The 13906-nt window shown below is 38.4% G+C and overlaps 2 protein-coding genes across 6 annotated transcripts; one reads left to right on the top strand and one right to left on the bottom strand.

Moving 5' to 3' along the window:
• Positions 1–848: 848 nt before the first annotated feature.
• sycp1 (synaptonemal complex protein 1) lies at positions 849–11396 on the top strand. 2 transcript variants are annotated; one of them, XM_049578905.1, is made up of 35 exons: positions 849–983; positions 1400–1538; positions 1791–1875; positions 3290–3333; positions 3446–3610; positions 3771–3838; positions 3950–4023; positions 4146–4204; positions 4328–4394; positions 4567–4640; positions 4725–4833; positions 5500–5594; positions 5771–5868; positions 5962–6029; positions 6109–6170; positions 6290–6406; positions 6515–6619; positions 6772–6875; positions 6987–7104; positions 7221–7291; positions 7379–7460; positions 7565–7627; positions 7711–7773; positions 7852–7914; positions 8016–8132; positions 8215–8325; positions 8434–8526; positions 8637–8711; positions 8812–8898; positions 8990–9136; positions 10493–10561; positions 10698–10769; positions 10859–10966; positions 11068–11133; positions 11245–11396. In XM_049578905.1, the coding sequence occupies exons 2-35, from the start codon at positions 1401–1403 to the stop codon at positions 11383–11385; spliced, it is 3078 nt and encodes a 1025-aa protein (XP_049434862.1). In that variant the 5' UTR covers positions 849–983; position 1400; the 3' UTR covers positions 11386–11396. The 2 variants fall into 2 exon arrangements, with proteins under 2 accessions (XP_049434862.1, XP_049434853.1); XM_049578896.1 differs by having other exon boundaries at positions 5684–5868.
• Positions 11397–11509: 113 nt separating this feature from the next.
• On the bottom strand, positions 11510–13852 carry si:ch211-105j21.9 (sialomucin core protein 24-like). Of its 4 annotated transcripts, XM_049579099.1 has the most exons (5): positions 13706–13852; positions 13233–13367; positions 12875–13148; positions 12624–12776; positions 11510–12539 (listed from the first exon to the last, which is right to left on the bottom strand). In XM_049579099.1, exons 2-5 carry the CDS (start codon positions 13353–13355, stop codon positions 12409–12411), a joined length of 681 nt encoding a protein of 226 aa, XP_049435056.1. In that variant the 5' UTR covers positions 13356–13367; positions 13706–13852; the 3' UTR covers positions 11510–12408. The 4 variants fall into 4 exon arrangements, with proteins under 4 accessions (XP_049435056.1, XP_049435030.1, XP_049435047.1 ...); XM_049579073.1 differs by having other exon boundaries at positions 12875–13367; XM_049579090.1 differs by having other exon boundaries at positions 11510–12536; positions 12875–13367.
• Positions 13853–13906: the final 54 nt, after the last annotated feature.

Here is a 13906-nt window from a genome sequence, read left to right as displayed (position 1 = left end):
CGTCTAGAAAAAAAAGTCATATATATTATAATAATATTTCATCAAAATCACTTTATTCTGGGTCTCTTTTAAAAGTTAAAAAAAAAAACAAAAAAAAAGAAAACAACTTAAGAGCATGCATTACAAGAGTGGAAAATATAGAACTTTTTTCAGCTCCAAGATTTCATCTTCAAAGTTTGATTTTTAACTTTCGGACATGGAAGGGTACGTTTTGAAAAAGAACATATTACTAATATATAATGGAGGGACGGTCATGCATTTAGGCCAGTCACTCAGAGATACTCAAAGAATTTAAATATATGTAGCTTTGGGGAAGGTCAAAATTAAAATAAATATATAAATCTAAATTTAAAAAAAAAAAAACAAAGTCCCTCCCCTGTCACCACTCTCCTTTAAGTAAAGAACAGTCCCTAAATGGCAACCAGGAGTCAGACCTATGCAAGTGACAAAGGGACAGTTGATTAACTTACTGTGTTGGGAAGGTTACTTTTGAAATATGATAGGTTATAGATTACTAGTTACCCTGATAAACATGTAATAAGCTGCAAAGTAACAATGAATATTGAACTCTGCATATAAACTTTTTAACTTTAAATAATGTATCCGAATGTGACCCCTTTGTAATCACCAATATTTTGATTTTTAGCTTACACATTTTGTTTTCTCAGTAACAGTAGCTGATTACTATATCATTTATTTTGTGATTTAATTACATGTAACAGGTTACTCTCCAACACTGTATCCTCAGTGCTGTTTCGTTACATAACATTATTAATTATACACGCAAATCGAGCATCTCTTGCGAGTGTGTCCGAGGAGACTCCATAAGAGCTGGTGCTGTTGTCTGATAATGGATCTAACGTTAATCATCGGAGCGGCCGTTAACACACAGTTTGAAATGAACCGTTAATGTCACGTTACATTTTAGAACGGGACAGTTGTTGCACGCGCCCGCACACAGTCGTCAGATAAAAACCGTTAAGGTGAGTAACTACCTGACCGTTGTTTAACGACATAATGTCGTGACAACTTTAAATGTTTTTGCCTGGTAGTTATTTCGACATGTTTCGTAGGAAATAATTAAGGTAGGTCATATTACTAACTAGCAAAGTAACGTAAGCTAACGTCAAGTGACGCCGGTTAACTTGTTAGCAAAACTGAATTGCTAGGAGAGAGCTAACGTTAACGTTTATTAGCTTATCGTTAGTTAACCTATCCTAAATAATGGTTAATATCATATTATTGGGTGAAATTAAATAATATGAAGACTGTCAGACATTTACGTTGCGTCTCATAGTTTATTCCGACAAAATGTCTCGCTGTTGATAAAAGTCTAATTTAGCCGTTAACCGTTAAGTGTCAGTTACACGCAGCTACTTTATCTGTGTGGTCATTTCAGGATGGACAGAGACCGAGGCTTTAACTTCAAACTGTTGGTACCTCCCCGGGTGAATAACATGAATACTGCACAGGTATCTGCTGTTCGACCTCAGGAAGTCGTTGAAAAAAGTGGTGATTTCACCAATACTTCGCAGCAGGTAATTTAATTAACCACCAGTAAATATTAATAAATAAAATCAAGGCACTTGGATGCTAACTTAGCACTGACACATTCCTTCAGTACAATAACAAGCCAACTTTTATTTATTTACTTTACTAGCAGTGGAAGTCATTAATATACAGTATGTACACTTGTACTTTTTGTTTCCCTTGTTCTAGGCTGAAAGGATTAATAAATGATTGCTGTCATGTAAGAGGTAATAATCATTAGCATAATTGTTTTCCCATAGGTTTGCAGTAAATATTTTGAGAAAGAGCAGAGCATGCCATTACCCAAGACAAATGTGGTGACACTAACCAAACCAACCAGACAAGGTATGTTCTATTAAACAGCACGGGCTATATACACTGCTCAAAATAATTACGGGAATATTTAAGGGTCACAGTATAACACCGGGTCGGTGAAACTTCAGGGATATCAATCTGTCACTTAGAAGGCAAAAGTGATTGTGAATCAGTTTCACCTGCTTTACTGCAAATGGAAGTGACAACAGGTGCAATGGAGAGGCAAAAGCAAGACAGCCCCCAAAAACTGAATGGTTTTACATGTGGTGGCCACAGACAGTTGCTCTCTCCTTATCTTTCCTGACTGATTCTTCTCTAGTTTTGTGTTCTGCAAGTGTCCTTGTCACTACTGGTGGCATGAGGTGGTACCTGCAGCCTAATCAGGGTGCACAGGTAGTCCAGCTCCTCCAGGATGGCACATCTATATGTGTAGTCACAAGAAGGTGGTCTCAAGAGCATGGAGCAGATACCAGGGGACTGACCATTACCAGAGGAGAGCTGGACAGGGCCGTAGAAGGGCATCAACCCAGCAGCAGGACCAGTATCTGCTCCTTTATGAGAGGAGGAACAGGAGGAGCACTGTCAGAGCCCTACAAAATGACCTCCAGCAGGCTACTGGTGTGCATGTCTCTGACTAAACTGTCAGAAACAGACTCCATGAGGGTGACATGAGTGCCCGACATCCTCTAGTGGGACCTGTGCTCACAGCCCAGCACCATGCAGCTCGACTGGCATTCGCCAGAGAACAGCAGAATTAGTGGGTCTGCCACTGGCACCCTGTTCTCTTCGCAGATGAGAGCAGGTTCACACTGAGCACATGTGACAGGTGTGAAGAGTCTGGAGACGCCGTGGTGAACAACACTGCCTGTAACATCATCCAGCATGACCGGCCTCATGTGGCCAGAGTGTGTAGGCAGTTCCTGGGTGACGAAGGCTAGATGACTGGCCCTCTGGTTCCCCTGACCTAAATCCAGTTGAGCACCTACAGAATGTTATGTATGGGTGCATGCAATACCGCAAAGTACCCCCACAAACTGCAGGATCCTGGTCTGGGAGTAGATTTCCCAGGAAACCATCCGCCGACTCATCAGGAGCATGCCCAGACATTGTCAGGAGTGCATACAGACCAAGGGGGCCATACACAATACTGAGTCACATTATGAGTTGCTGTGATGAAATTCATGCAAGTTGGATCAGCCTGTGATTTCAATTTTTTACTTTGATTTTCGATGTGATTTTGAATCCAGCTCTCATTTCCATCGACCTTTGTTACATCATTTTGTTCTCAACAAATAATGCAATGAATCAGTTACTTGAATAATTCCTTCATCAAGATCTGATGATTTAAGTGTTCCCTGCATTTTTTTGAGCAGTGTATTTTCAGGATAAAGAGTTGACAAGTATAATAAACCTTATAATGAATGAACTATTGTCTCTCCCCAAGACAATACCAAGGTGAAAGTCGTGCCACCAATGGAAAAAGGCAAGGTAATATTTTCATTGTACTAATGTGTGAAGCATGAATAGGATAGACTTGGCCTTTGCAACGTGTTTATTCAAAAGTGTCATTTTACTTCCCATTATTGTTAATATTCCCCAGAGTAATTGCAATCCTGGACAGCTTTATTCTGTGCTGTTTGATGAAGTGGACAAAATTAAGCGCTGGAAGGTCAAGGTAGACTCCGACACTGTGCAAAAGGAAAGGAAACTCCAAGACAACAAAAGAACAATTGAAACTCAGCGCAAAGTCATTCAGGAACTGCAGGTGTGTGCCTTAGTTTTCTCAGTCTTTCTCTCGCTCTAACCACATATTCTGTTCTTTTTTTAATCGAGGTATTACATATATATGAGAGGAATAGTATACTTAACACTTGATGTTGCTGTGTCTTATTGTGTGTGTGTGTGTGTGTGTGATGTCTTTACAGTTTGGACATGAAAGTCTCAGCGTAAAACTGGAGGAACAGATCAGTGAAAATGAGGATTTGAGGAAGAAGTATGGGCTTTGTTTGGTTTAGATAAACATCAATGTAATTTTTAAATCTTAATGTTTTGTCTGTATACATTTTTTTTTTTACTAATTTCAAATTCTAAATTTTGAATACAGAAACTGCGCAACAAGGAACTTGTGTAATGTACTGAAAGATACTCTGCAACACTCAGCTGAGAGAGTGCATCTCTGTAAGTAAATCACACTTTATATTTTTCTGCCAGGATATGGGTCTTAACCAGCCATATTAGTAAGAGGTTGAATATAATGACACATTGCTGCATATTTTATAACATATCTTTACACTCTCTAGTTGAATCTGAAAGAGAAGAAACACATGGTCTCTTTATGGAAAACAGTCGAAGTATTCAGGTAAAATACCTCCAAATCTATATCTTTTTTTCCTTTTTAAATAATAATGTGTGGCACAGAAGTCAGTAAAACAGCAGGACAGAAGGTTTGATAGTGAATTTACATGTCATTTTTTTTCTGTAGAAACTGATAGAAGCATTTGAAACCCTTCGCATTCAAGCAGAAGCTGATCAGCAAGAGATGCGGAAAGGTTTGGGTTTCTTTTACTGTAACTTTAGGCTTTTCACAACAGTAACTCTAAATATTAAGAGAAATTTTATCAGTCAAAAATAACTTAAACATCTACTGTGACATACGATGAATGAACAAGCAAGACAACATGTCCTCTAACAAGAAAAATGTACCATTTTATCTTCTTCCAGCCAAAGAGGCATTGCTGCAATTCGAAGATCTCAAAGAGAAATATCATCAAGGATATAATATGAAGGAGAAAGAAGTAAGTAAAATAAAATGGCCTTCAAATCACTTTATTGGTAACTTTTGAAACAGGCAGTTTAAGGATTAACACTCACATTCACAGGTTGCAGAACTTCAAACGAAAATTAAGGATAAGGAAAACGAGCTACAAACACTCCTGCTTGACCTCCATGAAACCCAGGAGCACTGCAAACAACTTCAGGATGCAACAAGTAAGATCATTATGCGTGTATGCCCCCTCACACACACACACACACACACACACACATTATCATTGACTAACTAATTGGCACTACTTACATTATTGTGCTGTATTTATTATGCATACACTCCATCTGATGCTCCTTTTGTGTTTTGCTGTTCATCACGACCTCAAATGCAACTGTAGCCAGTATTTCACTATCACTATCATCATTCATATTTTAAGAAGGAACAAATTATATTCAGCCACAAAGTAAGCCTGAAAATCCTGAAATCAAACTGAAGTACAGAGAGTTGTTGCATAGAGATGATACACTGTCTCATCTAGTTGCATTGGTGTGAACCAGCAGGTCTTTAAAACATTGCAGAACGGCGCATTGCAAATAGTTGCACGTTTCAACTCACCTCGTCGTGAATCTTTGGTCTGAACTGGGCATTACATTTCAGCTTTGACTGCAACATCAACAACTAAAATACTTGAACTATTACTAAAGTTAAAATAGTTCTTATTTCTTGTGTGTGAAATGTGTCAGTATTTTGCAATAGCTGCTTATGGAAAAGTAAACCTTGCTCTAAAATTATAGCACATTTTGTAGTATTAGTATATTTTGTCATTTGAGGGGACACTAAAGAAGGAGACCAAGGATTATATCATGAAATATTTACTAACTTTTCAGGTGAACAGAACGAACTTCTCAGAAGCTCAAAAACCGCTCAGGAATCCCTCCTTCAAAAACTGCAAACCACAGAACAGCGCTGTAAAGAAACTGAGGTGAGTGTGTTGAGATTCTTGTCATTTTCAGTGAAACTGGGCTCTGCCATACATTGTCTGCTTTGATTAGAAATGTCTCTACCCCTCAGAAAAATCGTGAAACTATTGCTGCAATGCTGGAACAAAGTAAAGAAAAATATGCAGAGATGATTCGAAACAAAGACTTACGCCTGCAGGAGCTCAGCAGAGTTAAAAATCAACAAGCAGAGAAGCTGGAGCAGATTCAGACAACCATTCAGGAGCTAGAGGATTCAATAGCCGTAGAAATACAGAGGTATAATTAGCTGCTGAAAATTCAGAGCATTTTCCTGACCAAATACAAAATTTTCCTCATGTTGTTATGCTCCTGTCATGACCCATTTTCAAGGGCCAAGGAGCTTGAGGATAAACTCGAGGCAAACAACAAGGAACTTGAAAGGAGAAACACACTTTTGGGTAAGCCTCACTGAGTGAAGTATGTAGATGTTTTTATTTCATGCTCTCCCAAGCTGAGGGAAAATGTTTCACTCAACAGGAGAGAGCATGGAGCAGAGTGCAAAGAGGGATGGGCAGATCAAAATCCTTGAAGGTGAATTGGTAGGGCGTGTTTTAATTTTCTAGAGGAGTGTATTCTTTGCTTCCCAACCATTCACTGAAGTCTGAATGTGACAGAAGAGAACTTGAAGATGCTCACAGTATGCCATTGTTGCTCTCAGGACAAAAAATCTCAGTCCATTGAGTCCATGAAGGTTAAGATAGACGTCACTGAAGTCAGAATGGAGGAACTCACAGCTGAGCTTTCAAGGAAAACCAAAGAAGCCCAGCTATTTAAGGTGATATAAGTAGATGCTTCATTTTAGAAGGACAAGGGATGTTTATTCCATAGTCAAGTACAGATACCTGGAAATTCATCCCCTATGTAACATTTTTTGTTGATACAGGATGAAGTAGAGGCTGCCTTTGTGGAAAATGACCAACTGAAAAAGGCTTGTGAAGCTGCTGAAAAGGCACAAGAAGATTTAAAGGGGAAGTCCACAGTGATCGAGGTTTTTACATGCATTTTCTTGTTGCACTCATCATCTCTTACCCACAGTGGAGATCCTTCTTAGCGAATAAAAATATTCACTAAGAAGATTGACTGTTAAATTAAGCTCAGTACATAGCTTCACCACACTGTGTTTTTGTATTATGCCCTCAGATCAGAGTGCAGCAGCTGGAGGGTCAACTGTCTACTGAAGTGAAGAAAAATGAAGAAAACACCCTTCAGATGGAGCAACTGAGAAAAGACATCTCACAGCATAAGTGAGTCCTAAATAGCCCGTTATTCCATAATGTTAGCACATAGAATATCATATTAAACTGTCGTTATCGTATCGTAATCTTGTCTAATGTTTAATTTATGTCATTTTTAAGAGTACAGTACAAAGAGCTATTATCCAACTTTAATGAGCTGCAGTCTGAGAAGACAGCCATTCAGCAGCAGTTTGAGAGCGGATCCTCCAATATAAAAGCCATTGAGGCAAATATGAAGGTCTGAATTATCCAACCAAATGTGATAGACCATTTTTGTGTGTACATTATCTGTTTGCGTTAGATGTCAATTTTGTTTTTAATTACTATCATTCTGAGTCTGTCTTGACTGATCAGGTGAGTAAGGAGAAGGCTGTGAAGCTCTCAAGAGAAATTCAAAGACTGGAAGAAGAAAACCTCAGTTTACAGTTAGTTTGCACTTTAATGATCTAAAGAGATTTGATAGTGTGTAGTTTTTTTTTTCGGATTTATATTTTTATATTTTCTCTAAATAGAGAGGAAGTAAACACCATTAAAAGCAAAACCCAGGGGAAATATCAGGAAACTGAGACTCTGCAGAAGAAAATTGAAGGAACTGTAAGTGTGCCAACTAAACCAGTTATCAATAGAAACTTAGGGCCATATAAAAATGCTTGTGCTAAAAGTATCAAATGATGATGTCTTTATGGTTATTGTCTTAGTGTAAAGAGCTGCAGGAGAAAATTACAGAAAAAGAAAACCGGATCAAATCCATGGAAACAAAGGTGTTTGAAAATCTGAACATGTGTAATACTGTTACTATTGACTTTTTTTTCTGCAAATAACAAGGAAATTGTTTGTTTTTTAGCTGTGCAACCTCAGGAAGAAATTTGAAGTAAAACTTAAAGCCCAGGAGGAATACCTGAAAGAGGTTTGTGATGACTGTCAAACTAAAGATTTACAGCACGTCGGATGACAAACAGCTAACAGCTGAATTGTGTATTTTCAGAATAAAATGCTTAAGAAACAAATGGCAAAGGGGACTGCAAAATCCAGTCAACTTGAAACTGTGGTATGGCAGTGTTTTATATGTGTCTGTCAGTTTTTAATATTGTTACAATTCATTTAGATTAATTAGTAGGCCTATGTACCTGATGGTTGTTTTGTCTTTAGATCCACAGTCTTCAGGAGGAGTTACAGAACCTTGAAAGACTGAATGAAGATGACCGTCAGAAATTGCTTCAGGATCTTGAGTCCAAATCAACCTTTGCAGCAGAGCTTGAGAATGAGGTTTATTATGTAATGTTATGTTGTGTCCCACATTTTAGGTGCTCAGGATAAACAAATGAAAACCAAAGCACCTGTTTTCCAGGTACAGACGCTCAGATCAACAGCAGTGGAGGCCATCAAGAACAAGGAGGACACAGAACTCAAGTGTCAACATAAGATAGCAGATATGGTGGCACTGATGGAGAAACATAAGGTAAGGTCATCATAAAGCATATGTTTTATTGTCTGGAAATGATTTTGTGCAGCATCACTGTCAATTTAAAGACGTTGTACTGGAGAGGATTTGACTTGTTTTCACTAGAGCCAGTATGACCGGATGGTTGAAGAAAAGGACGCAGAGCTTGATGAGTTCAAGAAGAAAGAGATGGAGGCTGTTGCCAATAGGAAATCACTGGTATGATGCTGAAAAGTGCTGAAAAATTATGTTTATTGATACATGATGAAATGATTAGATAATGAATAAATGATATCTTAACATTGTTGAAACTAAATTCTTAAAATCAGGAGTTGGCTCTCACCAAGCAGAAGACAGATAATGATCAGCTGAAGCAACAGCTGAAGACAGAACTGGTAGAGAAGGTATGTCCTAGTTTGAATCAGGTGCAGTGTATTTTTGGCTTTTTAATAAGTTGTACTTGAGGCAGTTTATTATTTGAGAAACACTTTTCATTGCGGTTAGGATAACATGCAGAAGGAGCTGACTGAGCTGAAGAAAGAAATGCCATCAGTGAAATTCACTCAGCTCACAGAAGCAAGAAACAAGCAGGTACAAACCTCCACATGAGCAAATAGACTACCACTGACGACATGGTTTGTTGGACATGTGCTTAACCAAGATTTAATCTTTAAAATTCTAGTCACCCACCTCAAACGAGAACCAAGGGAGATTTTCAGAGACTCCAAAAGAGAGGTCATCGAAGAGACACATATTTCAATTTTCCAAGGCCATGACAGTGTCCTCCCATAGCAAAGATGATGGAAGTGCTGCAGTTATGAAGAAAGCTGTGAGTTTAATCTACTTACATGTTTTTTTTAAGAGACTGAGAAAATTGTTTTATTTCAGGCATTTTCACAACTATTGAGGCTAGAAATCCAATCAAGTTGTCATAAAGGTGGAATCTGTGATTCTGGTGAAGGATTGTTAATATTTGAATTTAACACTCAAAATCATACACCTCACCCCAGAAGCTTCGTTTTACAGTTTCTCTCACTCCCACTGTCTTTCTCCTTATACATCTATGGCCTTTCCCCTATCCTGTGTATGAGCATTAACGCCCCCTACTGCTGATTGGCTGAAATAGTGTGTGCTGTTGGTTCTCAGCCACTTTGTTTCCCGTTTACAGAGCCAGGGACATGTTTTTTAAGTGCACACACAGAATGAACAGTAGGCCGTGAGGAGATATTTACTAAGTATTGGCAAAAAGTGTATTGGATTAGAATCTCTGACTGCACCTCTAATTTATTTTGCATTCTTGCATAATTATTACTGGAATTTTAATGTGTTTTCATGTTGAAGACAGGTCTAGTGAAAATACTGTGTACACTGTGTATTAACCCACCTGTTAGTCCCACTGAGTCCATCAGGGACACCAACTTATAATCTTTCAACAGCCCTTTTAGTCCAGACATACTGTCCATTTTTCACCTTAATTGTGAGTGGAAGGTGTTTCACTGTGCATGCAAAGGTTGTGTATTTGTATGTGCATACATTTGTAGTAGAAATGTCATTCTCGGTATTTGCACTCCAACCGTTTTAAAAGGTCACTTGTATCAATCTCAATCCAACTCCTAAATTATGCTGCTTGAGTTAGTAGGATTGTGAAATAGCTCCATGGTGTTTCCTATGTTTCTATGGGACATGTGCAATATGTTTGGGCGTGGGGGGGTATGTGTTATCTGATGTTATTTATAGCCTACTGTACTGCACTGGGGAGGGGGTATGTGTTATTTGTTGTTATGTTTACTGTACTGTTTATCAGTGTTTTTATTGTATGCAGCGCATATGAGTCCAAGACAAATTTCCCTATGGGACAATAAAGTATATCGTATGGTATCGTATGTCAGTGGTTCCTTACTGGTCCAGCCACGGGATCCAGATTTTTCCGTAGTCATTAGTTTAAAGTCCACACAGTGTAATACAATCAGCGTCATACTTGTGTATGCACTTCGAAACTGTACTTCGTAATAAAAGCTCTGTGCCAAAAATTCACTGTACTTCAAAACAGTGGGTTTTTTTTTACAAACTTGACATGTTAGCGAGTCATTTGTGGTCCATTCAGAATGGACCTGACTATTACTGAATGATAGTGCCAAGACTTAAATTTAACTGTGATAATATTTTATTTTTTTCTGTGGTTAAGGAGGATGGAGAATGGATTCAGGACACTGAATCTATCACAACATCACGTGGAACAACAGCAAAGACCAATGTAAATAACACTTTAATCTATTTATAGAGTAAATGTTGATTGGCTTTGATGATAAGCACAAGAGTTTGAGTCAAGGTAATTGTCTGCTACTGTAAAATTCATAATAACTCAGACTGACATTTACTTTGTATCTTAGGAAATTCACAGTGAAGAACTGAAAACCCCAAGACATGTCACAAACAGGGTTGGCAGAACCTCACAGATCAAAGTAATATACAGTATCATTTTGACATTTTCTGAATTAAATAAAAATATTAATGACTTCTGCTGACATTTACTCTTTGAATTCCCTCACAGTCCTACAGAATAAGGACACCTCCTGCTACTGAAAAGGCAGCGCAGTGGAAGAAGAGCACAATAGAGCTTGACCCCAAGTCTGACAGCTCTGATCAAAATGATCTCTTGGTGAGTTTGTTTATCGGTTGATACTTTATGTGTCAGAAGAACACAGTATCAGATAAGATTGCCAAGAGCTGATTTGGCCTTCTGTTTCTCTTTTTTGTCAGACCTTTGCAAGTACGCCGGCACCTAATTTTTCCACTTCACACTACAAACTCAACATCTACAAAAAGGTAACATGCCATCTGAAAAAATATATGTGTGCATTGTATACATGGTCAAAGAAGATATAATACTTGGTCATTTTTATTAAAAAAAAATAATGGATTGAATTTTGTTTTTAGATCAAGAGCCCTGTCACTCATAAATCACCAGGGAACTCCTTAAAGTTAGCTGCAGTGAAAAGGATGAGAGATGCTGGTTGGACTGCTGTTACCGGCTGTGACAAAAAAAAGAAGACTACCAGTGAGAAAATCTTTGGATAAGTAGAGCTGTTACGGGTCAGGTCAGATAAACCATAATCGTAATAGTATTATTGATGTTAAGGTATTTAAATTCCAGTTTTCTTCTCATGCACACGTAGCACTGTTAGGGAACAAATGGACAGTATGCATAAAACAGGCTAATTTATTTCTTGACATGCAAAGAAGGAATCGTTATGAATCAGTTAAACAGTATTGTTGATGACAGAATGATTTAGGTGTTCATATTCTTTGTTCACAGACATGTAGCACTGTTAGGAATCAGTCAGACAGTATTTACAGTTATAACAGGCCATTTTTTCTTCACATGCATAGAAACAATTGATGTGGATCAGTTCGACAGTATTGTTGACAACAGATTGATTTAGCTGTTCAAATTCTTACTGTCTTCACAGACATATATAGCAATGTTAGAGATAAATTCGACAGTATTTACAGTAATAACAAGTCTTGTTTTTTTCTTAAAATACAAAGAAAAAATCGTTACGCATCAGATTATCAGTATTTTTAACAACAGATTGATTTAGATGTTCATTTTCCTACATTTTAGCACGTTGGTCTTGGGTTTGGATGTTCAAGGTTTTAAGTTACTGTAGAGTCACGCTCTATGCTTTCAGGTGCTTTGAAAGTATTCAGTTTATTGTAGCACAGTTGTGTTGAAAAATTCATCCTTAGTGGTGTTCACATGAAATCTCATTCATTCTGCACAAGTGTATGTTGTTGGTGTGGGGAAACTGTGTAGTTCTGTATTCCAGTCTTAATATATTTAATATATTTATGTATCCTGGTATCAACAGCGATATAAGTAAAGGTAATGTTTAAATGGACCAGCATTGTCCTTGTTTGAATGTTCTGCCCATCATAATACTCCCTTCCTCCTTGCCATCAGCCTCACATCAAGAAGTTAAATTTCACAGGGGTGAAATTTCAGTCTTGGAATTGTATGAATGAGTGGATAAGGAAAATTGATTTAGTCCATCCTGTCAAGCACCAAAGGTGACATCTCAGACTGTAGGAACTCTCTTCTTAATGAAGGAACTCGAGGCGGAATTGAGATTGGTCTGGTGGGTCTGGCGGCACGTTGTCGTATATTGGATGGCCGTCATAAAGTCCTCCAGAAATTACGAGTGTGTCATCGTCTGCCTCAAACGTATCTGCTGAAAATTAAATTTTCATTTTTTGACTGCTAATAACAGACATAATAGTTTGTATTAATTGTGTGATAAAGTGGGAGTCCTTACCCGTGTCATCAGTGTTGTGAAGAGGTTGATGGAAGTACTGGATTTTGTGTTTGCATCTGTGAAACATGAACCCAACTAGTGCCAGAGCAAACACTCCAAGTACAACACTAAAGAGAATAGTCATGTTCTTGTCTGACATGTTTAGTCCCAAACCTAATAACACAGGAAAAAGGAACAAATTAAAGTCATTCACATGAGTTAAATATCAGCTTACAGTTAAATGTGTAATAAAACTGACGCCTGGTGCTTACCCTCTGTGGTTTTGTACGTTGAATCTGAGGTGGTGTTGACAGTGTGTGATGAATTTGCAGTCGTAATGACTGTAGTATCAGGTGTGCTTATGTAACCTGCTGTGGTCTGTATTGTTGGCACTGTCAGTGCAGTAGATGTTGGAGTGCCAGCTGTTGTGGTCATCTGTGATGTACTGTTTGTTAGTGGAGTCATGATGGTTGTTGGCTGAGATGTCTGGAGATGGCTTGTGCTCGCAGTCGCAGCTGCTGTAGTCGTGGTGAATGTTCCATTGTCCTGGGTCGTGTTGGTTAAAGGAGTCGTGTTCTCAGTCACGTTTGAGATAACAGTTACATGAACAGTAGAGTTAGATGAAGTTACCATTGTGTGTGTCAGGTTTAAGCCAGTGGTTGTTAATGTAGGTGTGACAGTCAAATTTGTTTGTGCCGCAACAAAAGAAAGGGCCAGAAGGTAACAAGCCAGTGTGGCAAAGATGGTAGCCATGGCCGTTAAGTCCTGTACTGGGAAACAAAACATAGGCTGAAAAACACTTTAGTAAACACTGTAAAATCTTTGTTTCCCTTATCTTAGTAATATTCAGTTAACATCTAAAGTCCATGCAGTGAAAACAGTATCTTAAGTAGGTCATGTGTATTACATTAACAGATCTGCTTCAGGAAATGGCTTCAGGCACACTCAACGTGACTATGTACGCCATAAGAAAACACATAATTACCCCCATGTTCTGACCTTTTGTAGTCACCACAATGGAAACATTCCTAATCTCCTTCTCATGTGAAAACTTGACTCAAGTCCAAACCTTGATTAAGAAGTAAACAACAGATCAGACTCACCTTGATTGTTTGTGTCAGTGAAAACAGTGGCTCAGTTCACCTTACTGGCAGTGCGTCTGCCTCCATGTCACGGCTGACTCTCCACTTCCTATAAACCTGGAACAGCGAGTGTTGATTTGCTGGCATAGTGGCAGGTGAAAGTGGGCAGGTCAGTTCTTTGTAAACTTCCTCTATTGTATGTTGCCAAGGATACAAAGGACA

The sequence above is a fragment of the Epinephelus fuscoguttatus genome, linkage group LG1 (assembly GCF_011397635.1).
Source record: "Epinephelus fuscoguttatus linkage group LG1, E.fuscoguttatus.final_Chr_v1".
In the NCBI taxonomy this organism is placed as follows: Eukaryota; Metazoa; Chordata; class Actinopteri; order Perciformes; family Serranidae; genus Epinephelus; species Epinephelus fuscoguttatus.
The sequence above is the reverse complement of the archived record's forward strand: the minus strand, read 5'-3'. Positions and strand labels throughout refer to the sequence as shown.

Coding starts and splice junctions, on each gene's coding strand:
- sycp1 (XM_049578896.1), top strand. CDS start 1,401: ATGGACAGAGACCGAGGCTTTAACTTCAAACTGTTGGTACCTCCCCGG. Junction 3,839..3,949: donor AATGAGGATTTGAGGAAGAA/GTATGGGCTTTG, acceptor TTTTGAATACAG/AAACTGCGCAACAAGGAACT. Junction 4,205..4,327: donor AAAACAGTCGAAGTATTCAG/GTAAAATACCTC, acceptor TTTTTTCTGTAG/AAACTGATAGAAGCATTTGA.
- si:ch211-105j21.9 (XM_049579073.1), bottom strand. CDS start 13,355: ATGGCTACCATCTTTGCCACACTGGCTTGTTACCTTCTGGCCCTTTCT. Junction 12,777..12,874: donor AACGTACAAAACCACAGAGG/GTAAGCACCAGG, acceptor CTGTGTTATTAG/GTTTGGGACTAAACATGTCA. Junction 12,540..12,623: donor TCACAACACTGATGACACGG/GTAAGGACTCCC, acceptor TTTAATTTTCAG/CAGATACGTTTGAGGCAGAC.